Source organism: Choloepus didactylus, chromosome 17, assembly GCF_015220235.1.
Source record: "Choloepus didactylus isolate mChoDid1 chromosome 17, mChoDid1.pri, whole genome shotgun sequence".
Taxonomy (NCBI): domain Eukaryota; kingdom Metazoa; phylum Chordata; class Mammalia; order Pilosa; family Megalonychidae; genus Choloepus; species Choloepus didactylus.
In genome coordinates, this window is record NC_051323.1 from 28,894,773 (window position 1) to 28,920,484 (window position 25,712).

A 25,712-nucleotide genomic window follows, 5' to 3' on the forward strand; every position below is an offset into this window, starting at 1 on the left:
TTGTGACCCACCTCATCCAGGGTAGGTATTAATCCTCCTACTTGAATCCTTTATAAAAGAATGAAATTCAGACAAAGAGAAAGAAAGCCATGGAAGAGGTTGGAAGCAACAAAACCCAGAAGAGAAGGGAGAGACCAGCAGATGCTGCCATGTACTTTGCCATGTGACAGAAGAGTCCATGATTGGCAGCCAGTCTTCAGGGAAAAGGTATCATCTTGATGATGTGCTGATTTAGAATTTTCATGGCCTCAGAACTGCAAGCTTGTAAGCTAATAAATTCTCACTGTTAAATGCCAAGCCATTTTATGGTATCTGCTTTCAGCAGTTTAGCAAGCCAAACAAGGTATATACCCAAAATAACTGAAAACAGGAAAAAAGAGATACACACCAATGTTCATAACAGCATTATTCATAGCAGTCAAAAGGTGGTAACAACCCAAGTGTCTATCAATGGATGGATGGGTAAACATTATGTGTTATATATATACTATGGAATATTATTTAGCCAATAAAAAGAAATGAGATACTGATACATGCAACATCACATCACCTTGAAAATATTATGTTAAGTGAAAGAAACCAAACACAGAAGGCCGCATATTTTATGATTCCATTTGTATGAAATATCCAGAATAGGTAAAGCCATAGAAACAGAAATATTATTAGTGGTTTCCTGGTCCTAAAGGAGGGGGAATGGGGAGTGAACGTTTAATGGCCATGGAATTTTCTTTGGGAGCAATAAAAATGTTTTAGAACTAGATACAGGTAATGGTTGCATAACACCATGGATGTATTAAATGTCACTTAATCATACACTTTAAAATGGTTGATTTTATTTTACATGAATATCACCTCAATAAATAGAGTACAGTCAGTATCTACAAGCAGATAAAAACTGAAGTATCAGATAAAGTTTATTTCAAGTGTAAAGAAGATAAAGTAAGAAAAAGGATTCAGCCAAGAGCCAGAAAACCTGAAAACCCAGATTCAAGTCATAGCTCAGCCATTACTAATTAGCCCATCTTAGTCATTTCCCCACCTGAACTATAGTTTTGACATGTAAAGAATATGGATACTACCTGTTCTGCTTAATTCTAAGACTATTAAGAGATTCAGAAAAGTATACTGAAAATTCTATTACAACAGAAAAGGTATTAACTATTATAATAAATGAAAAGTTGGAAAACATTGAAACCCAAAAAGGAAAAGGATAATTGGATGCTTTCTGTTTCTAACATCTTAACTCTTGCTTCAGAGGCTAACTAGGTTTGAAGACAAATATTAGAAGTCCAAAATCGGGCTGGAGGAAGTTCAGCTACACTCCAGGGGGATTGTTGGAGCTTGTCAAGTTGGGAACCTGTGTGTAGTAAGGAATACAAAACTCCAAAGAACTCCTAGAATTGATCTGTAGTCTATGACTGTTTTTCAGATGATCTATGGTTGGAATGGGGTCTCCACGTTTCACTGGTGATGGGTAGGGTGGGAAGGAGAATTTGAGTATATTTTTGTTAGAATTCACAATAAATCAGGATCCAAGTGTGAAAGAAGGAAAGGAAATGATTTTTAGTCTTTTTTTTCCTAGTGGTACAAGGCTTCCTGTACCACTAATTTATCCAACACAATCAGGGAAGATGCTCTTCTAAAAACAATTTGTTAAAAAAAAAAAAAAAAAAAAAAAAGAATTTCAATTTGTCTCTTGAAAATATTTAAAGAAAATAATTAAAAAATATATTACATGCTTCCTTGGACTTTCAATAACCCACTAGATATTAACTACCCATTTTTTGATGACTTATCCTTTTGCATATACATTATTGAACTCTACTATAACAACAGTTACTCCTGTATGCTCATTTAGAATGAGAAGAACTGCATGCTCCTTTTAAAAAAATGACTCTAGACTGTAATGCTATCAGTTCTTACATCTGCTTTCTCTATATTCTCTCCCTTATTGTCAGAAACTATACCACCTAGTATTTAAAATATTTTATATAGTTAATATAACTAATGTTTTCAAGATCCCTTAGAAATCAAAGGAAAAATTCAAGTGTGAACAACATATTGGTTTATGGACACCTGTTGAATCCACACAGCTCTTTATGTATGAACAAGACTTAGCATGCATTAACTTGTCAGGGGGATGATAAATGTTATTCTAGATAATGTGGAATAGTAGGTAACTGAATTCTACTCCTAGGTCTGTCAATCATTTATCTGTTAACCTTCGGCACTTTCTATGCTTGCGTCTCCTTATCTGTATGAAAGGGTTAGGTAATTTTAAAAGTTTGTTTTTTTTTTTTTTTTTGCTTTTAAATTTTAAGCAGAAGAAACTTTTCTTCAAATCAAATCTTCCAAGAAGCCCACTCTTTAAAATAAATAGACTGAGAGTCACTATGTTTGAAGTGAAGGTAAGGAATCAGAGGCTTGTCTGCTCTCTGTTCCCTTACTGTCCTGACAGCCCCCTGAGGTGCCTCTGAAGAGGCTTTAGGGATCCACAGAACACAGTTTGAAACCCACTGCATCAGATAAAGCCTGAGGTCCCTTCTTGTTCTAATACGCTCTGATTTCACCAGTGTATACATTTTCAAATGTTCCATATAAATGCTTATTTCTGGAAGGTTTTTTTTATTATAAATATATTCTGGGCAAATATAGAAATAAAAGTTCAGGAAAGTGTGCCAATCCTAAACTATGCTACTCTGTTTTAACACTGCCATAAAATTAAAGCAATTAACTAGATTAAAGGAATGAATTTACCACTATTTTATGTTTTAACTTTTTTTCTTTATATACTTACTTTTAACTTGGTATGGATTGTTTAAATTAATTTCTCATTTTTACCCTTTTGCAGGAGCAACAATTTAAAAACACACACACACACTGCTCTTTTGCAATAGCTTATTGGGCAGTTAGATCCATTCCATCACCACTGGCAATCAGCAGTAAGTGCCAATCTACCCTCTGGTTAGGAGGTAACTTGCTGCTAAACCATTTTTACAAACCTTGCTTTATACCTTAATCCTTTCAAATGCAACTATGACAGGAAGTATTACAGACTTTTAAAAACCTGTTCTCTTGGAAAAAAAAAAAAATTGTGGAGCATCAGTAACCAGATAGTATTCTCCAGTTTCAGTGATCTAGACCATGGAGCCATCCCCTATGCATAGTACTCTGTTTCAGGCAGTACATGGCTTTAGCTGGCCAAATCTTTTTTTTTTCCCAATGAATCAGTAGAACAGTGAAGATCTTACTTTTTTTTTAAGCAGTGGCATATCAATGAGGCACAGATGTGTATTCCAACTCTGCATGGATGAGCACACTGTTCAATAGTGCTGGCTCACATGGTATCAGGACGAGTTATCACTTCCCATGAAGGCACTCTTATCACCAGGGCCCAGAGAGGTGGCTGCAAATCACAGCCTTTTTATTTTCAAGGCAGTTTTGCTGAACATTCAGGCTTCAAAGATTCACACTTCCAAAACTCTATAAGAGTTTGTGAACGCTCAATTTGCCAAAACTGTTTACAGTGTAATTGGGCACCGTACCTGTGTCCATGAGATAGCGAAGGCGCTTCTCCACCAGCGCGGCACGGGTGTCAATTTGCTTTTGCTCATTCTCTAGTGCTGCCAATTCTCCTACAACATACTGACTGGTGTCTTTGAACCCTTTCTGTTAACGAGAACAAACAGGAAGGGGAAAAAAATCACTTGTAAGTTGCATTTTTCTTTTCTACAAATACTTAGAAAAGCACTTACCTAGAGAACCAACTATCACCCTTACTACCAAAAAGCAACTCCCTAAGATTCAACAATTTTTCATATGTATTATGCATAGTAAAACTTTCATAAATAGAGACAATTTCAGCCCTTCAGTATTATATTTATAATTTAACAACCAGGTTTACCAGATTTAAAAAGTTAATACAAATTAAAAAAAAAATCTCCTTAGAGTTAAGCAAGTTATTTAAGCAAGGGCAGGGGGAGAAAAGAATATCTCCCTTGGTGACTGTAAAAACAAACACCTATGACACCTTCAATTCAAAAGTGTAATTATAAAACTGGAGTTTTACTAAGGAATTGATTTTTAGAGGATCCGTCATGAAAAAAAATCAATGATCCAGATTTATTCTTACAAAAATGCAAAATTAAAAATATACATTTTTCATTTTCTTTTGAGTGTACTATTTCAAATACTAAAAAAAAAAAAAGATAAAAGAGAAGTTTCAAATATATCCAGCTGACTCTTGTCCTTTAACATGCCATTCTATCGATGCAAGACTAATTATTGTACCTGTGAATTCTAACCTGACAGGTGGTTTCAAACCTTGCTGTGCAGGATCTATTGTAACTTGTATATTGATTGGGTTAATCTTCCATTTAGCCAAATTTGAATTTCAATTTGAAAATTACTTTTTATAATCACCCAGGTTAAAAATTTTTTTAAAAAATTACCTTAGAAGCTTTTTTTTAAGTAGTGGCTCTGTTATGAAGTGTTAGTATAGCCTTACTTTTTAATTCCGTATTACAAATTTAAAGTATTAGAGAGGAAGGGTTATTATTTATGGTAGAGTCATAATAAAAAATGGATTAATTATAGTTTCCTTTGGAACACCTGTTTAACTTCTGACATTCCTTGGGCTAAAAGACTAAGCAGCTGAGAAATATTGAAGAACTGCTGCAGTGATTACTTTTACCACCACCACATCAGCACTTCTTTATTCAGATAAATTAATGTGAACAATCCTCTTCTGTTAAATCCCTTCCCTACCTAGAAGCATATTAATCTCTAAAAAGGCACGAGGAACTATCTTCTGGTTCATGTTAAACAAGAAACAAAATCAAGAAGTAAGTGAATTATGAACATATTTTGGAATTTTCATGATCAATAAACATTTCCAATGGAATGTATAACTTATATGCCTTTGGGACTAGCAAATAATTTATATTCACATGTGACTCGATTGATACCAACTTATTAAATTGATTATGGCAGTTGACAAATTTAAGGATTATTTTAAGAAATTGTAAAACTGATCATTTCTCAAGTGGTTTGATAAAATAAGTCACTGAATTTTTTAAATATTCATATAAAATGGCTACTCTTCTTTCTCAGTACAAAGATAACAAAAAAAACTTAATTACATAATGCTAATGGTAACTTTCAAAACTGGAATAATCTGATGAATGCTTTTTGCACCTATCTGTCAGACAGCAGAGAATTTACAAAAGTGACTTTCTCTTTTCTCATTCCCATCCCGGAGAGCAAAACAGTTTGCAGACAAATGAGAAACAAAGATGTGTAAGAAAGCAGAAGTGATAAGTAACACATAAATTTCATTACTTTTAGTGATTAGTTCAGTTACTTACTGTGAATGTATAGTATATTCAAGTATCCTGTAACTCACAAGTTATATCAAATACTTCATTAGGATATACCAGTGAGCTGTTCCCTGTATAAGACCTTTCTGACATCAACAACTTAAAAATGAAGAGCCTTTAGAGCCTAAAATGTACTCGGTAACTCTGAGTGCATTTATAAGGATTTAAAAATCCAATGAAGACTATTTTAACAGTAGAAACAATGAAAATATTTAGACAAACAGTAGATAATTTTTTTTTTTTTGGAAAGCTGTACTGTTAAAGAAAGCTATGCTTCCAGACAAAAATTCAAGTTAAAACTTGTTCTTCCTGCATAGCTGTCCATCAAAAGCTGCTTTTTCCCTGCAGTCTATCAAATATTTCCCTCACAAATCAATTTTACACATGATCAGCCCATACCCCTACTGAGCTGAACCTCCCCGTTAATTAAGTGAAGAAATTACCATATATATTATATTAATGCAAACATCATTCAGCTAGTAATTCACGGCTGATCTGGATAATGGAAAGGTTGAACACCCATTAACCCAAGCCAACAAAATGGGTTGGCTGAGAAATTCTAGCAGGTCTCATGTGACTTTTCCCTCTAACTGCAGCTCTGCGGTATCTGCTATTGTAATAATTAAAATCCTCCCAGTAGATCAATACTGGAATCTCTTTATGGGAAGTGCCCTGATGGAAATGTCTCAAGGAAGCTGGGGCTGTGGAACTCTGAAAAATTCATTTTTTTTTTATCTGACAATTATCACCACACTGCAGACTAATTCAACAGTGCACCCCTCTCACTCTGCTTTGAATGCATTGGAGATTGACATCTTTAAAAACCTAACATCTCATTTTAACAAATAAAGGCACTATTTCCACATACAGTTTGGAATTATCAGCAATCATGAAACCACACAAAAAATTAATATACATTAAGCACTTCATCTTCTGATGGCTTCCTCTGAGTTTCAGCTATCGCCACCTTCTCCTCATTTCCTTTCTTTGTATCTTCCTGTATTGATCTCTGCCTTTTCATCTCTTAAAAAAAGGGAAAAGACATGTAAAATTATTATAAAGCTTGATATTTGTGTATTGAAATGTGGATTTACATTATCAGCTTTTTAATATATATATATTTAAATACTATTAAATCATAACATGGGAAACATTTTAAAAGGCGCTTCTACCTGGTCTATTCTCAACATATTGACTGAAAGACTGAAGTTGAGTTTTTCTAACTGTAGTATCCTTGCTGAACACAACAGGATTTCTGAAACGTTCTGTCGCTTTTTGTAATCGTTCAATCCGGAGATCTTCTGTGCCATTCTAAAAATAAAACAATACATGGTAAGAGAGTCCTGATTTCTGATCTTATAATATGAGATTACTCATTAGTAAGGCAACTTTTATTGATTTAAGATAATGCTGATTTTCTAAAGTAGGAACTTTAGAAACTTTTTGAAAGAAAAAGGATTTTAAAGCACTCTGAATTGCTCAACCTCAAAAGTTCTGCAGCCTGTAGTAAAAAACTTTGGGGACAGGGTTTAAGTGGAGGATCACTCTTGATAACTTTGATTCATTGAACACTGTGAACCCTTGTGTCTTCTCCTGATGATGTGTATCATTTAAAAGCCTTGTTGCCTCTGTTTATTCCTTCCAATATTCTGCCCTATCAGTTGATATAGTCCTACAGACTTGTATGACAAGAAGAACTAGTTTCTAATTTTATGCCCATTGAGATAAACTACTAATACTGGATGAAGGCTAAAAGGTAGGATTATAATACTACCCCACTGAACTGCATTTCATCAGCTATAACTTTCCAAAGCCAGATTTGTAAGTAAGCCCTTTACAGCTAAGGAAACTACAATTATCTTTTCCAGAGCTTCGTATGTTTAATACTGGTAACAAATTCAAATGGTTCTATCAACAAGAAATATCCCAAAAGACCGAACCACTGCAGTGTGTGGAAGCTGCAGATACCGAGGTGCTGTGTACCAAACAAATATTTCATTTTATACCTAATCTTTTATTATTTTTATTAAGTGTTTTGAAAGTAAATAGGGAAAGGCTAAGATGCATGACTAATAGCTAAGCCTGCTGAATGCTGAAACTGGTTATCAAAAGCTACCAAGACTTTGCCCTTCCTCTGCATTGAGACAATCAGTAATGAGGGAGTTCTCCAATGGCCTATTCTCTAGCCTCAAGGAGGCCTGGGATACAGAATCCTCAAGGGAAGGTAACAGTTTATCCTTTTCCATAAACACAGAATGCCTCATTTATAAACGTGTAAAATGCATTTTATTAAAAAAAAAAATAAAAACCCAAATCAATGCTGAAAGCTTCAAGAGAACAGATGGACTTTCTCTACATGTTCTTTTTAAACACCATTTTAAAAATCTTAATTAAAGAGTATCAATACAAAGGCAAGTTATTTAAAGCACACCTTTTGTTGGAATGACTTTAAAATTACTACATAAGAGAGTTTTGGAAAGAAACAAAATTTATTTAATAGAATGATTAAACCATAAAAATGAAAATATCTCTATTTCATTGTTTTAGAAAGTTACCTATTTATCATGAACATCATGCTTATAACATACTAGCTATGTAGCTAAGAGAGAAACAATTTTGACTTTTTTAAAAAAAAAGTGTGAAATCTAAAGTTATCAAAATAACTGCCCAATAGTCTAAACTTCAAGTACTGACCAAAATAAACAAACACGGCTGAATTTTTTTAGGCCTGGCAACATGCTAAAATATCAGTGCGATTAGCTGGCAAATCCCATCTTAAGAAACCTTTTTATGAGTAGGGACTTCTGCCACTTTACAAATGTATTCCTCTAAACCCACTAATTCAGTTAGCCTTTTCAATCCATTGTATTATTCTTAGGCCAGCTTCATTCTGCATTAAATCCACTGCAGAAAGCTAAATTGAACGCAAAAAATCAGACCTGATCCAGGCTTCCTTTTGTTCAAAGATAGAGACCAAAAGTCCTCTGGTGCTGCCACACACTTTCATCACCAATTTATAGAAACCGACAGTATAAGGGAAAAGCAATGAAAGTCATTGTTTTGGGACTTCAAAACATCTCTGTGTCAGACGAAGGAAATCCTTTCAGTCAGCAAGGCAGACCTCATAGTCCGCAGGTGGGTGAAAAGTTATACAAAACTAGAAGCACCCTAAAGCTAGAGAAATATTAATGATACAGGGCCGAGGGAAAAGGAGGAAGAGTTGGGTGATGAAAATATAAATAGCCTAAATAATAATAACAATAATAATGCTATTGTTGCCCTTGTTATGGTATATTGGCTAAAATCCAACATAAGGTAAGATACATACTGGAACAAAACACATGCAAATATGTTAAAAATTTATATCCAATCACATCACCATCTTCAGTTGTGATGAATTCTTGTAAATAACATAAATTCTGGTTCACCTAAGCAGGCAGAAGGTTGTGGGTAACAGAAAACTATGCTAGAATTTTCTTAATATTTTTCTCTGCAAAAAATACATACATACAGAAGTCAAAAATAATTTCTGTATACTCCTTAATTTTACCTAAAATATCTACATAATCAATTTAAAATAGTAGTTTCTCTGAAAAACAGTACATGAATACTGATTACCATACTGATATTTAATTTATGGGATATTAAATAAAAAAATTTATCCCTTAAATTTAATGTGAAGAATTTAATAAGAAATTGTTTGTAGGATTATAAAGTGCCAGTAGAAACCAGAATACAGAGATACCTTGTCAAATGTTTTAAACAAATATGATTTACCTTAATGTCTTGCTTTGAGCTCTCAGTTACAGCTTTCTGAGGAGCACTGGAGAATGAATTTGCCACCTGTGGCTGAGCTTCTAGGAGCTTCTTCAGTTTCAAGTCCACCAACTTAGTGTTTTGTTCTGTTAAATATGCAAATATCATGAATAACCAAGTGAGATGCATTTAAATGTGTCTATCAATTTTAGGTAACATCAGAAAAATATTATCGTATTTTAAAAGAAGGATGAAAAGGACATCAAGGTTATAAAGTAGCATATCAGAACAAACGCATGCAAATTTGATTCTAAATTATATTTTTTACCATTTTAATTCATCCACTATATTAAATTCATTTGTATAATACCATATTAGAACAAGTTCTTAACATGATCCCAGACAATCATGTATGCACTATTAGAATCCAGTGTTTATGTGTATACCTATATTCCCAGCATTGAAACAGAGTAAATATTTATGAATATATTCTACTCAACAGCAGAAATACAAAAGAGATTATCTTATTTTTGGAATTATTAAATATAGATTGAAATTTAAAATAAAATATGGCTGTAACTTTAAAAATAAACAATTTCAAATTATTTTTAGCAAGTAATTCATCTTAATAAAATAGTTCAGGAACAAATAGAGACACAAAGCAAATGCATTCAACTCTTTAATAAAATGATTGTAAAAGATGTGCCAACCATTTGGTGAATGATATTTTTCATAAAGATTTCATAAAGATTAATAACTTTTCTAATTACAAGAATATTAATAAATGTTATTATCATTACTTTCATGCAAATGGGACAGTTTATATTGTCAGACTCCTTTTTAAAACAATATCTGATGAACTATGGTCAAATCAAGATAAAGATTAAACAACTTATTATTAAAACATTATGGCATTTATATAAATATTAAAAAAAGAATCTGGAGGAAAATTAAGCAGGGATAAAAATCATAATATATTCTGTTTCCAGAATCCGCTTTACATTCTTATTTCTTATTGCCATGAAATAAACCATAGATTTGAATTGGAAAGCATGCCCTGTGTGCATACCAACACTTATTGGCAGGCTTGAGAATTGTAAACAATTTATCTGTTAATGTTCAACAGGAAGACTGAGAAGTGTTTTCTTTTTTTTGGCATATAAAAGGAGAATAGTTAAGCCTCTTTGGCCTAAAATTAACCAACCTTTAAAATTATCCCACAGAGTTGCTATAAATGAAACTAGAAAATTCTCCTCACCTCATTTGAGGAACAGCTCATTTGTCCTGCCTTCATAATCTACTGGAAAATCAGGACATGTGCATCATTTACTAACACTGGTCTTATAAATAAATTCAATGCTAAGGCCTCAATTTTGTACTTAATGGGTATCCTCATTGGTGACGGTGGTGGTGATGGGTAACCGACCACAAAAATGTTTTTCAAAAGGAAAATCAAACCTATCCAAGTTCTACAGTAATTTAAATAGGAAGAAGTGAGAATCCTAATTTTTGTATTTAATTTTTTTCCTTAAATATCAGCATTCTCTTGGGCCTGCACATTTATAAATATACTACCTCAATCTACCCAAGTATTATTTAATATTGGTCAACTTAGGCACTATTGACAAAAGGGTATGGGTTTTCTTGGTTGTCCCTTATGGTTAGGAAGACTCTGGTTGAATGTTTCTTGGAGAAATTAAAGCACAATTTCAAATAGAGAAGAAAAAGGGAGGTTAGCATTGCAGGGGCATGCAAGGGCTAAGAAAAAGAATGCCTGCTTGCATTCTCTATAGCTTTTTACTGTAAAAGATAAAAATTAAGGACCTTGCCTCCTTACCTTTAAGTCTAGAGAGATCACAGAAGACCTTTTATTGCTATAAAAATTCAATTCACTAAGCATTTATGGAACCCCTTATGTATACAAAGCTTCACCTTGCTACTGCATATTGCTTAGCTTATAAAGGCAACGCATATGGAACACTCACCTTTTAAAAACCACCACCAAGTATCTTTATATTTTAAACAGTGACTTCTGAAGGTCAATTGCCAAAGTGATTTATTGATATAAGATAAAAGATTAATTTAACAGCAGTCTCTATAAATAGGTTTCAATGAAAGTATCTTTTTGAAATCAGCTATATGTATAAAATTATTAATAGTAATATTTAAATATTTGAAGCACAAAATTTGCAAAATAATATCATAACAAAGAATACTATCAATTTTAAACTAAGTCAGAAAATCTTATCCATGGTTTAGATATACTTTTGGGTGTTCCATAGGTACTTATGTCTGTACCTTAGGACATCCATACCAAAATAGGCTGGGAATAAGGGAACCAATTACTGAATGACTATAAATCGTTACACATAACATACAATGTAAAAATGAATCTTAGGAATTAGAGAACAAACTACAATTTGCTATTCCATTTTTATTGCTAATTTTAATATAAAACCTAAAATAAAATAACATAAAATTGATGGAGGGTGGATTTAGCTAAATGATTTGTGTAGGCATAAGATATAATGAAACTATAAAAAGAACTTATGATTATTATTGATCGAATAATAATAAAATATAACCATAAAATTAACCATGCATCAGGACACAAAACATTTATAATTTAAAATTACCGGGAATATCAAGGTCATTTCCTAAATTAGTAAGTTCATCTGCACCTCCTACAACAAAGCCTTCAGGACTCTCCTCGTTAGTATCTATCTCAATATTATCATTTTCATCTGTAGGAATGATCATGTAGCAAAGATGTTAGTAGATGATTTCTACTTTATATTGTTTATCCAAAACACTGAGAAAAAAAAAAACCAGAATATTAACAACAGTTCTTCAAATTCAGGTTTGACACACAGAAGGAAGATTAAAAAAATCAGATTTAAATGACTTTTTCACTATTGGATTAAATTTACATTGTAAATTCCTATGTCAAAGATTAATTGCCACATCAAATAAGATGCAAAGGTTTTGATAATTTATCATGTGCTGTCTCTGAATCATTGAGCCCACTGAGTCCTTACATTTTAAAATGTAATCTGTAGTAATTTCTAATAACAGCATATTAAAAAAAAAAAGATTTTGTGACAAATTCAAGTGACTATACTACCACATACAATGGGTAGTATAATGGATAAAAATAACTTACAGTGCAAATTCAGAAAATGAAAAGAATATTCTTTGCCAGTGATATGAGGAATTGTTCCTTGGAAGACTAACCTTTAAACTGGGTCTTGAGAGATGTACAGGATTTCAAGAGGTACAATTGAGGGAAAGGCATTATAGGCAGGAAAGCAGGAAAGGATAGGTAATGTTTAAAGAATGATGTAATGTCTTATATGGTTCAAGCATGATCTACTTAAAGGAAAATAATGGAAGTTAACTAGAAAGGTAAAACTATAGAGAGCCTTGACAGCCAGACCCAGAAGTCTGAATTTTACTTGGCAGATTTGACGGTTAATGTCATGTGTCAGCTTGGCTAGGTTATGGTGTCCAGCTGTTTGGTCAAGCAAGCACTGGCCTGACTGTGACTACGAGGGAATTTTGTGGAAAGAAATCATTAATCAATTGATTGTATCCATGGCTGATTACCACAAATCAACAAAGGAGATTGCCTTCAATAATGAAAGGAGTCTCCTTATCCAATCAGTTGATGGCCTTAAAGGGAGAACTGAGGATTCCAGAAGTCTGAAAGAAGAATTTCTATCTCCATTTCAGCCAGCAAGTTTCTCCTGGGGACTTCGTTGTCACCTTCATTGGAGTTCTTAACTTGCAGCTTCTACTGGGAAATTCAATGTCACCATTGAATTCCCAACTTGCAGTCTCCTCTATGGAATTTGGACTTGCCATTCTCTATGGTTACATGAGCCAATTTCTATAATAACTTTCTTAATGTTTACTTACACACACACACACACACACACACACACACACACACACACACACACACTGCATTGGATCTGCATCTCTGGAGAACTCTGATTAATAAAGATTTTGGTACCAAGAGTGGTTCTTAAGAAACAGAATCCTAAGGATGAGATTGCTGACTTGGTTCTGGGGTTTTTGGGATCTAATCTAGTCTGATTAGATTAAAAGGCTCTAATGACTCTATTTCCAATGATCAAGAGGGTGCTGATAGTCCATGTAGGAGATACGCAAAAATCACCATTGGTCACTGCTATGCAAATGTCTTGGTGACAGATTATTTGATACCTTAGCAGAATTTTGTAGAGGTAAAAAGTACAATGATGTTGGCTGGTTGTTCCTAAATATGTTAGCTACAGTTGTTAAAGAAAAGGATGAGCTCAGGTCTTCATATTCCCAGCTCAAGCACTGCATGAAAGTTTCTATGTGCAAAGTGAAAGAAACTCTTATTTCTTCTAGTCACACACTTGAGATTTATTAAAACCAGACCGAGAGTCTCGTTGTGGGAGTGGCTGAATTATAATGTAAATTGAATTCCCAACCTTGCAGTGTGTCTGCTGTTAAAGTAAGGGCATTGATTGGGAAGGAATAGTGTCCTGAAAATTGGAATGGGGACATATGGGCTGATAATGGTGATGGTGGGGACGTTGAAACCCTAGATTCTGCTAAGTCTTCTTTGCCAGATGAACCTGTAATGGTCTGCCTTGAAGGCATAAGGTACACAAGGAAGTGGCTCAAATGCCCATGCCCCCAACTCCTGTCATATTACTTTCTCTTTCCTGGCCTGCAGCTATGGGTTGTTGCCTACAATCTGTTAACCGAGGAAGAGAAAACTCAGGGATGGTTTATAGACAGTTCTGCACGATATACAGGCACCACCTGAAAGTGCACACCTACAGCTCTACAGCCCCTTTCTTGGACATCCCTGAAAGACAGTGGCAAAGTGAAATCTTCCAAGCAGGGAGAACTTCAATCAGTACACCTGGTTGTTCACTTTGCTTGGAAGGAAAAATGGCCAGAAGTACATTTGTATAACAATTCACGGGCTGTGGCCAATAGTTTGGCTGGATAGTCAGGGACTTGGAAAGAACGTGTTTGGAAATTTAGTGACAGAGAGGTCTGGGAGAGAGGTATGTGGACAGAACTTTCTGAATTGGTGGAAAACATGAAAATGTGTCCCATGTGAATGCTCACTCTGGTGACTTTAGCAGAGGAGGATTTTAATAACCAAGTGGATACAATGACCTGTTCTGTGGATACCAGTCGGCTTCTTTCCCTAGCCATTCCTCTCACTGTCCAATGGATTCATGAAAAAAAGTTACCAGGGTGGTAGAGATGGAGGTTATGCATGGTTCAGCAACATGGACTTCCAGTCACCAAGACTGACCTGGCTACAGCCACTGCTGATGCTCAATCTGCCAGTAGCAGAGACCAACGCTCAGTCCCCAATATGGTATCATTCCCCAAGGTGATCAACCTGCTACTGGTGGCAGGTTGATTACAGGACCACTTCCATCATGGAAGGGGCAACATTTTGTTCTACTGGAATAGACATATACTCTGAAAACAGATTTGCCTTCCCTGAATGCAATGCTTCTGTCAAAACTACCATCTGTGGACTTAAAGAATGCCTTATCCACCATCATGATATCCCACACAGCACTGCTTCTGATCAAGGAACCCAGTTCATAGCAACTGAAGTGCGAGAATGGGTACATGCTCGTGGAATTCCCTGGTCTTAGCACATTCAACATCATCCTGAAGCAGCTGAATTGACAGAACAATGGAATGGCCTTTTTAAGACTCAATTACAGTGCCAACTGGGTGGCAATATCTTGCAGGGCTCTTTTGCTTTAAATCAGCACCCACTCCATGGTACTGTTACTCCTATAGCCAGGATTCATGGGTCTAGGAATCAAGGGGGTGGAAATGGAAATGGCACCACTATTAGACCTCACGATCCACTAGAAGAATTTTTTGCTTCCTGTGCCTACAACCTTATGCTCTGCTGGTCTCCTTTAAAAGGAGGCTGTGCTGGTTTGAAAGTATTATGCCCCACAAAATGCCATTATCTTTTTTTTTTTTTAATTAAATTCAGTTTTACTGAAATACACTCACACATACCATACAATCATCCATGGTATACAATCCACTGTCCACAGTATGATAACATAGTTATGCGTTCATCACCACAATCCATCTCCGAACATTTTCCTTACATCAGAAAGAACCAGAACAAGAATAAAAAATAAAAGTGAAAAAAGAACACCCAAATCATCCCCCCATCCCACCCCATTTGTCCTTTAGTTTTTATCCCCATTTTTCTACTCACCCATACACTAGATAAAGGGGGTGTGATCCACAAGGTCTTCACAATCTCACTGTCACCCCTTGTAATCTACATTATTATATAATTGTCTTCAGGAGTCCAGACTGCTGGGTTGGAGTTTGGTAGTTTCAGGTATTTACTTCTAGCTATTCCAATACATTAAAACCTAAGAGGTGTTATCTATATAGTGCATAAGAATGTCCACCAGAGTGACCTCTCGACTCCATTTGAAATCTCTCAGCCACTGAAACTATTTCGTCTCATTTTGCATCCCCCTTTTGGTCAAGAAGATACTCTCAGTCCCACGATGCCGGGTCCACATTCATCCCCGGGAGTCATATTCTGCATTGCTAGGGAGATTTACAACCCTGGGAGTTGGGTCCCATGTAGGGGGGAGGGCAGCGAGTTCACCTGTCGAGATGGCTCAGTTAGAGAGAGAGAGGGCCACATTTGAGCAACAAAGAGGTACTCAGGGGGAGACTCTTAGGCACAATTACATGCAAGTTTAGACTCTCCTTTATGGTAACAAGCTTCATAAGGGCAAGTCCCATGATCAAAGGCTCAGCACATCAAACCGCCAGTCCCGATGTTTGTGACAACATCAACACCAGTCCAGGTGAGGATGTCCAACACATCCGCACCTTCCCCCAGATCCTTGGGGCTGGGGAGGGGGAGGCTGTAAATATATTTTTTACTATCTGCCCAAATTACTCTGGGATGTGTCCTATTTCATTCCAGCCTATACTAACCTACCGTATCTCACTTCCTATTCAAAGTTCCATGCAATTGTGGTGTTTGAACAGATCGACTGTAGAGTTGTACCGTTTAGAAAATTTAGATCCTGTACCAGATAGATATCTCTTCCCTTGGTCTCATATGGAAGTTGAAGTTTTAAAACACAATCAGTTTCAACCTTTACCCTGTGGCCTGGCTTGCGCTGGTCTTAACCAGACCTGCTTCATTCATATCATTAACTGAAGTCTGGGCTCTTTTTCAGCTTTTTTTTTTTTTTTTTGACAGTGAATGCCATTATCTTTGATGTAATCTTGTGTGGGCAGACGTATCAGTGTTGATTAGATTGTAATTCTTTGAGTGTTTCTGTGGAGATGCGCCCCACCCAACTGTGGGTGATGACTCTGATTGGATAACTTCCATGGAGGTGTTACCCCACCCATTCAGGGTGGGTCTAAATTAAATCACTGGAGCCATATAAATGAGCTGACAAACAGAAGGAACTCGGTGCTGTTGAGAGTGACATTCTGAAGAGGAGCTACAGCCAAGAGGGACACTTTGAAGACTGCACAGAAGGTGAGAGTAGCTGCAGATGAGAGACAGTTTGAAGATGGCTATTGGAAGCAGACTCTTGCTCAGGAGAAGCTAAGAGAGGACAAACACCCCAAGAGCAACTAAGAGTGACATTTTTGAGGAACTGCAGCCTAGAGAGGAACATCCTGGGAGAAAGCCATTTTGAACCCAGAACTTTGGAGCAGACACCAGCCATCTGCCTTCCCAGCTAACAGAGGTTTTCCGGACACCACTGGCCATCCTCCAGTGAAGCACTGGCAAACTAGAACAGATTTTGGTACCAGAGAAGTGGGGTGTTGCTGAGATTGCAAATACCAAACATGCTGGAACGGCTTTTTAAATGGATAAGGGGAAATTTCTGGATGAATTGTGAGGAATTTGCTAGAAAAGGCCTAAACTGCTTTGAAGAGACTGTGGAAATATGGACTCTAAAGACACTTCTCATGAGGCCTTGAGCAGAAATGATGAACGTGTTGTTGTAATCTGGAAAGAAGAAGTGATCCTTGTTTTAAAGTGGCAGAGAGTTTGGCAAAATTGAGTCCTGGTGTTGGATGGAAGGCAGAATTTGAAAGCAACAACCTGGAATATTTAGCTGATGAGATCTCCAAGCAAAATATAGAAGTAGCCTGGCTTTTATTTGCAGCTTATAGTAAAATGCAAGAGGACAGAGGTAAGCTGAGAAATGAACTATTGGTTTCAAAGAAATCAGAAACTGATGGCCTGAAAAACTCTGGGCTTCCAGGGGGTGAAACCCCAGAAGCTACTGCCCAACGTGAGGATGTAACCAAACATGGAACTCAGCCGCCATTTCAGTACAAGGCAAGATTGGAAAAGGAGTTAAGCAGAAAGGATTTGTGGAAACTCCTATTGTCTGACGGCTTTGACCCCTGTGTGCTTCATGCGAAGGCAACAGAATTTTTGCAAGCTCTTTACAGACAGAGTCGTTGCCGGTCAGGACTGGAGGAGAAAGACAAGGAACAAATTGAAGGAAAAATTTCTTCAAAGACAGAGCCATGGAGACTGAGGTCTGAAGTCAAGAGGCCTTGGGCTGGGAGGGCGGAGTGGCCCACATGCATGGAAAGGGTGAGTTTGCCCCGGAGGTCGAGGGTGGGCCTTCTGTCTCCATGCTCCATAACAGTTTTGCCACCCCAGGCCCCAAAGAGGGTGGAACACATTCCCAGGGAATTGGGGAGAGCCTGGCTGCCACCCCACTGTTCTGAAGGGGTTGAGGGTGTGCCCCAGAGATGGAAGGGAATCTGGGTGCTGCCCCAATGTTTGAGGAGGGTGGGGCTGAGAAGGTGGTCTCCCCAGTGTGTGGATATGTTGGAGAACTCACCCCAGCGTTTGGAGAGGAAAGGGATGCTGAAAAGGCCCTTAGGAAGGGTTAGACTCCCGCTCTCTCAAGCTCCAAGGATGGTCGTTCTGTAAATGACTTTCAGACTTTGAGATATAATGGAGTTTTCCTGCAAGTTTTAGGAACTGTTTTGGTCCTGTGAACCCTGTTTTCCTTTCAGTTTCTCCTTATGGCAATGGGAATGTTTACCCTATGAATGTCCCTCCTTTGTATATTGGAAGCACATAACTTGTTCTAAGTTTACAGGTCCACAGTTAGAGGAGAATTTTGCTTTTGGACAGACCACACCTGTAACTGATTTAACGGGATCTTGTACTTAACTATTGTTACTGAAATCATTTACGTTTTTGTGATATTGTGATGGGATGAATGTAATTTGTATATGGAAAGATCATGTCATTTTGGGGTCCAGGGGGTGGAATGTGCCAGTCTGAATGTATTATGCCCCCCAAAATGCATTATCTTTGATGTAATCTCGTTTGGGCAGATGTATCAGTGTTGATTAGATTGTAATTCTTTGAGTGTGTCTGTGGAGATGCGCCCCACCCAACTGTGGGTGATGACTCTGATTGGATAATTTCCATGGAGGTACCCCACCCATTCAGGGTGGGTCTAAATTAAATCACTGGAGCCATATAAATGAGTTGACAAACAGAAGGAACTCAGTGCTGCTGAGAGTGACATTTTGAAGAGGAGCTACAGCCAAGCGGGACACTTTGAAGACTGCACAGAAGGTGAAAGAGTAGCTGCAGATGAGAGACAGTTTGAAGATGACTGTTGGAAGCAGACTCTTGCTCAGGAGAAGCTAAGAGAGGACAAATACCCCAAGAGCAACTAAGAGTGACATTTTTGAGGAACTGCAGCCTAGAGAGGAACGTCCTGGGAGAAAGCCATTTTGAACCCAGAACTTTGGAGCAGATGCCAGCCACATTGTCTTCCCAGCTAACAGAGGTTTTCTGGACACCATTGGCCATCCTCCAGTGAAGCACTGGCAAACTAGAACAGAGGCACAACAATGATTCCAATGAATTGGAAGTTAAGACTGCTACCCAGCCACTTTGGGCTCCTCATGTCTCTAAATCAACAGGCAAAAAGGGGCAATTCCTGTACAGGGTGGTGGATCCTGATATTAAGGGGGAGATTGGACTGCTGTTACACAATGGAGGTAAAGAAGAGTTTGCCTGGAGTACAGGAGATTCCTTAGAGTGTCTATTAATACTACACACCTAGAGTAAAGTCAATGGAAAACTGCAACAATCTAATCCAGGCAGGACTACGAATGGCCCAGATCCTTCAGGAATGAAGGTTTGTGTCACTCACCAGGCAAAGAACCACAACCAGCTGAAGCACTTGCTGAGAGTAAAGGGAGTATGGAATGGGTAGCATAAGAAGGTTGGTATAAATATGAACTATAACCACATGACCAGTTGCAGAAATGAGGACTATGTATATTTAATATACATAAAGCAAATCTCTCTTTTTTCCCTCTGTTATCTCATTATATAATGTAAGTTGTATTAACTTTATATCCTAGTATTTAGGTTACAGGACATCAAGTTTGAGAGTGAATATTTCCCAAGAATTGCATCTTCTTCTGGGGAAAGTGATAGTGCATTTCTGGCTGTACACAGGACAGTTGAATTATGTTAGGCAAAAGTATGACTATGTTATTGTCTTTATTTAGAGATTAAGTATGGTTTAAGGAGATGTGTATGGGTGTCAAACTGACACAGGGTCGACTGTGGTGGTTAATTTTATGTGTCAACTTGGCTAGGTTATGGTGTCCAGTTGTTTGGTCAAGCAAGCACTGGTCTGACGGTGAATGTGAAGGTATTTCATGGACAGAAATCATTAGTCAATTGATTGCATTTATGGTTGATTACATCTACAGTCAACAAAGAAGATTGCCCACAGCAATGTAAGGAGTTTCTTCATTCAGTCACTTGAAGGCCTTAAAGGGAGAACTGAGAATTCACAGCAGAATGAAAAAAGAATTTCTATCTTTACTTCAGTCAGCTTCTGGGGAAATCATCACCTTCATTGGAGTGCCCAACTTGCAGCTTCTCTGGGGAATGCTGCCTCTACGTAATTCAGAGTTGTCAATACCATGGTTGTGTGACCCAATTCCTAGAATAAATCTCTTAATATTTACATACATATATTCTGTTGGTTCTGCTTCTCTGGAGAACTCTGACTACTACAGTAGGAATGGAGAGACACTGGTGTTCTAATATGATCAGCACTTTAGTAGATTAACAGCAGTTGATATAAACAGTGCTTAATCAAAGTAACTTATTGTAACCAGTTGTGAAGTACATATAAAATAATTTATTAGTAGTAATATAAGCACTGAAGTTTATGTCTTTTATAAATTAGAGCAGCTTCAATATTATGCCTGTAATATCACTCTTACTTGCATTCTGATATGCCTTCTTGTGTGAGAGAAAAAGTGGTCTAAGAACTGTGCATAGGAATGCAGTATGCAAAACTGCTGACCTAGATGTCAGACTGGAAAACAGAAAGACTGGAGGCAGGAAATCCAGGTTGGAGACCGTTGTAACTCCTAGGCAAGCAGCAGAGAGAACCTAACCTAAGACAGAAGAATTTGGAGTGGCTATGACATGATTTGAAAATTGATTTGGGTATCTTATGGTGGGGGAAGGAATATTGAGGGGAGAAAGAACAAGGGAGAAGTCAAAATTGTCTCTCCAGCTTGAGAGACTAGAAGGTGGCACTATCATGGAAAGAAATAGCTAAGTCTGGAAACGTACTCAAATATGGGTACGTTCAGGTTCTGGTGATATGTGGAAAACTGTAGCTCCTTTTACCCATTTATTCAGTCAGGGTTTCGTGTGATGTTAAACAGATGCCATTCATTTCATTTCCCAGCTAAATGAAATCTCTATCTATACTACTACTCACCAGTATTGCTGAGTGGGTTAACTCAATATTTATATACGTATTGCTAACCTTCGATAAAAGGATTACTGTTTGGGAGGGGAGTAAAAATTGATCTCCTATACACTCAGGTCTTTTTAAGAATGGACTTCCACTTCCTTTCCATTCATTGACTTCAGTTTTACCATGAACCTTGAATTCTTTTCAAAAGTTAATGTTGCACATTTCTTAACAATGTGGAAATGGTCTAAATGCATTCCAGGAGAAATGAAATGCATATGTGTGTGTGTGGGTGTGTGTGTGTAAGAGACTACATATTGAAAAGAATCTCTGTGGTTAACCACTTAAAACCCCATCTGGTGAGAAAGGCAGAAAATAAATGAGAGCTATTAAATAATAAAAGCTAGTTTGCAAGTATCATATTATTACATGTGCAGAAAAAGGCAAAAGATTGGATATGCCTTCCAGTTGACACTGCACAGAACTATAAGCAAAGTGGGGATCCCAAGAGGGTGATTAATAACACAGCAATAAGGCTAGTCCTATAATATGTTTCAGTTATAGATAAATTGAACAAGAAACCAGGAAAGGGACAATGCTGGTGACAGTAAAAAAAGATTATTTGTAGGCTAAACTGAAAACATATTAAAAAAAATTCCTCACTTAAATTTTTTTTTTTCTCAGCAAAGGTTCCCATAAAATTAATAAATTTTCAAGATATTCTATAGAATATAAACAAAAGATAGAACAACACAATACAAATATTTGAATATATTATTACTAGAAACTGAAAATAAAAATTATTGAAGGCCTATAAAATTTTATTTTGGCTCAAAATATTTAGATAAATCCATTTGCTATAACTGAAACAATAAAGATTATGCAGGCACACAAACATTCTCATGGGCAAGATAAAAAACATTTCCTTTATTCGTTTGAAATGCAAAACAAAGTACACTACTTTAAATCAGAGAGAGACAAAAATGTTAGTTTAACAAGTTAAATGACTCTTACCTAACTCAAAGTAAAGTGATAAGTTATGGAATAAATACATATGTAAAAATATATTATGATACATATAATATATATATATAATATACTATACTATATTATATAAGTCATTTTAAAACAAGGTTGCCACCTTGCAAGGGCCCTTGGACCAGTCATTAAAATTTGCATTTATTTGGTCAAAATAAAAACTTTAATTCAGGTCACATGCTCTGACCACAGTACCATAGAACTAAAAATGAAAATACCAAAGTTTCTCCCTGTGCTAGTTTGGATATATTATGTCCCCCAAAAAAGCCATATTTTTTGATGTAATTCATGTTGATTAGATTGGAATCCTGAGTGCTTCCATGGAGATGTGACTCAATCAACTGTGAGTGAAAGGTATGACTGGATAATTTCTATGGAGGTATTACCGTGCCCATTCAGGGTGGGTGTTAATTGGATCACTGGAGTTGTATAAAGGAATTCACAGATAGAAGGACCTCAGAGCAACTGAGAGTGACATTTTGAAGAGGAGCTACAGCTAAAAGAGGACAAAACACCCCAAGAGAACATTTTGGAGAACGCCATTTTGAAACGCCACCTTGGGAGCAAGCGGACACCAGCCACATGCCTTCCCAGCTAACAGGTTTTCCAGATGCCAATGGCCATCCTTCAGTGAAAATACCTGATTGTTGATGCCTTACCTTGGAAACTTTATGACCTTCAGACTGTAACTTTGTAACCAAATAAACCCCCTTTATAGAAATCAATCCATTTCCAGTGTTTTGCTTAACAGCAGCATTAGCAAACTGGAACACTCCCCAAACATCTCTATCTTGCCAGTAGGATCAATATAATAAAATAAAACCACAAGTTGTTAAACAGCTGGAATGATAAGTTAAAAATGAGCCATTATAGGTCTACAAAACGATGACCAAAGTGGAAAAACATGTGCAGTACACCCCACTATTACCTGACTCTGTTCTAGGCCCTACACTATGTCAAAATGGAGGAAAAGCAAAAGCTAGGCTGTAGCTCCTAGGAAGGGGTGATTTGGTTATTACGCAAGAATTAGGCTATTTCTACTTGCAATAGGATGCAACTGGGTTGCTTGAATACATGGCCATATATGACCTAAAATAACCTCACGTGTATTTTCTGTGGACACCATGAAGCTGAAGACACATTACCTCAAACTCAGTGTTCTAGTTTGCTAATGCTGCTGGATTGCAAAACACCAGAAATGGATTGGCTTTTATAAAAGGGGGTTTATTTGGTTACAAAGTTACAGTCTGAAGGCCATAAAGTGTCCAAGGTAACACATCAGCAATTGGGTACCTTCACTGGAGGATGGCCAATGGTGTCCGGAAAACCTCTGTTAGCTGGGAAGGTGTGTGGCTGGCATCTGCTCCAAAGTTCTGGGTTCAAAATGGCTTTCTTCCAGGACATTCCTCTCTAGGCTGCAGTTCCTCAAAAATGTCACTCTTAGTTGCTCTTGGGATATTTGTCCTCTCTCAGCTTCTCCGGAGCAAGAGTCTGCTTTCAACGGCCATCTTCAAACTGTCTCTCATCTGCAGCTCCTGTGCTTTCTTCAAAGCGTCCCTCTTGGCTGTAGCTCCTCTTCAGAATGTCACTCTCAGCTGCACTGAGTTCCCTCTGTTTGTCGGCTCATCTGTATGGCTCCAGTGATTTAATTTAGACCCACCCTGAACGGGTGGGGTAACACCTCCATGGAAATTATCCAATCAGAGTCATCACCCACAGTTGGGTGGGGCACATCTCTATGGAAACACTCAAAGAATTACAATCTAATTAACACTGATAGTCTGCCCACATAAGATTACATCAAAGATAATGGCGTTTGGGGCGACATAATACATTCAAACTCGCACACTCAGTAAGTTCCCTTTCCTTACTGAGTTTGGTTGCTGCTTGAGAACAGAAAGTAGTGAGCTTTTCAAATAGGTTTAGGAAGTGGGTCTCAGGGATCATCATGTTCAACACATTCCCCAGGCTGTGCCTGTGATATAAGTAAACCTAATTTATTTATATCATCCCGTCCTTTCTTAACTACCCCCTTTTCCCTGTCACTCTGGTCCACTGCTTCCAAAATCGTCCTACCTTAGTACTCAATAAAGGCTGGTCCCAAATTATTTCTCTTTTCTCCTCTCACCCTGTTCTCTAGCAAAATTTCCTTTCTCAGACCTGATGATTCCCCCTTGATAGCAAAAGAGTGAACACTAACTTGTCAAAATTTTCCCCTCAACTGTCAACTTCAGAGAGGCATTTTCACTTAGGAATTAGAGTCTTGTGAACTAAAGTGAATTTCTAAATTTCTATGCAAACTATAGCCCAAGGAGCAAAACCAGCCCACCAATCTTTTTTAGAGTAAATAACAGCCATGTCCATTCATTTACATATTGACCAAGGCTGCTTTCCAACTATACAGGCAGAGCAGAGTAGTTGCAATACAGATCATATGGCTTGCAAATCCTAAAATATTTACTCTAGCCCTTTACAGAAAAATATTTGCTACATCTTGACCTAGCAAGGTAGCTGGCACTACTCAACAGAAAAATGCATATGTATGAATGAGTGTATTTCAGGCAGGAATTTTACCCACTCCCTTGTCCTAAAGGTCTTCCCCCATCCCTGGCCTCCTGATCTACAGCTTAAACCTAAGGCCAGAGCAGACCTGGTCTGATCCATCCACCCTTACGAAGAGAGGAAATACCAACTTTTGAGGACAGAGAATAGGCCTGCTCCACCCGCCTTAGGTCAACCCCAGCTCTGACTTAGAGCTCAGTATTTGAACTGGCTGCTTCTAATATCCAAGGTAAGGTGTGTCGTAGGGGAACCCTGGCCACCTTGGTCCCCTTAGGGAATAGATTCTAGGCTCTTCAGCAGGTTATCATAAGTTATCTGTCAAACCCGTTCCTTTTTTACCTCATCTGAGTCCCCATTAGTCTGCACTCCTTTGCCACTCTCCAGATCTAATCCTCACTTGTCCTTTACTTTATTGGCTGTTGAATGTCACCAAATTCAGGTCCTCACTTTTACTAGGTACCAAGTAGGAAAGATACCCATTCTTTGGATTGTAACACTGGCAAAGTCTCTCTGCCTAATCCAGTCCTGGCTTGGCCTCAACTGGAATTATATTATAGAGATAGGATCAATTAGACAGCTGATCCATTCCATGAAATTAACTTTTTTTTTTTTTCATTCTTAGCCTTCCCAGAATTTAGCATTGTTATCTTCTCTGGAGAAAATATTAAAAAAGACTTTGGATGCCTCTCCATCCTATTATTACTACACTCCTACAAGGCTTTATGATGCCATAGGAAGATGGCATCAGTAGCTTTAGGGAAGTTAATGTCTGGAGGAAATAAAATGTATTAAAGGAATTGGGGTTTTCTATCATCCAGAGATTTTAGGAGGTAAAGACTTTTAAGACTTACTTTAAAAAGGTGGAATTTTTATGACATCAAAAATATACCTTGTTATTAATGATAAATTAAAGCAAATTAGCATAGCATTATACAAATGTAGCTGTAAGTAGTTAGCGATGTTGCTACAAAAACTATAGAAGATAAATAGTGCAGAAATAACAAAAAGAATCCTGAACAACAGGAGTTGAAAAGGTAAGATGAATGATTTAACTAAAACATAAATGTTCTGAGCTGGGACAGAGTCACAGCTGTTTGGGGAAGAAACTTTCAAATTTATGGAACAGAAGGTTGGATGCTAAAGGCGTTAGTTG

At 37.1% G+C, this 25,712-nt stretch overlaps 1 protein-coding gene across 6 annotated transcripts in view; it reads right to left on the reverse strand.

Annotated features, from left to right (window-relative positions):
* EHBP1 (EH domain binding protein 1) overlaps positions 1-25,712 on the reverse strand; it is an 870,491-nt gene that overhangs the window by 48,355 nt on the left and 796,424 nt on the right. For 4 of the 6 annotated variants that reach the window (XM_037807056.1, XM_037807055.1, XM_037807058.1 and 1 more), the window contains 5 exons: positions 11,771-11,878; positions 9,156-9,280; positions 6,551-6,689; positions 6,295-6,401; positions 3,546-3,669 (listed from right to left, as the gene is read on the reverse strand). In XM_037807056.1, coding sequence (XP_037662984.1) covers positions 3,546-3,669; positions 6,295-6,401; positions 6,551-6,689; positions 9,156-9,280; positions 11,771-11,878 — 603 coding nt within the window. The remainder of the gene's footprint in view (positions 1-3,545; positions 3,670-6,294; positions 6,402-6,550; positions 6,690-9,155; positions 9,281-11,770; positions 11,879-25,712) is intronic. The other 2 variants (XM_037807059.1, XM_037807060.1) reach the window with 1 other exon arrangement.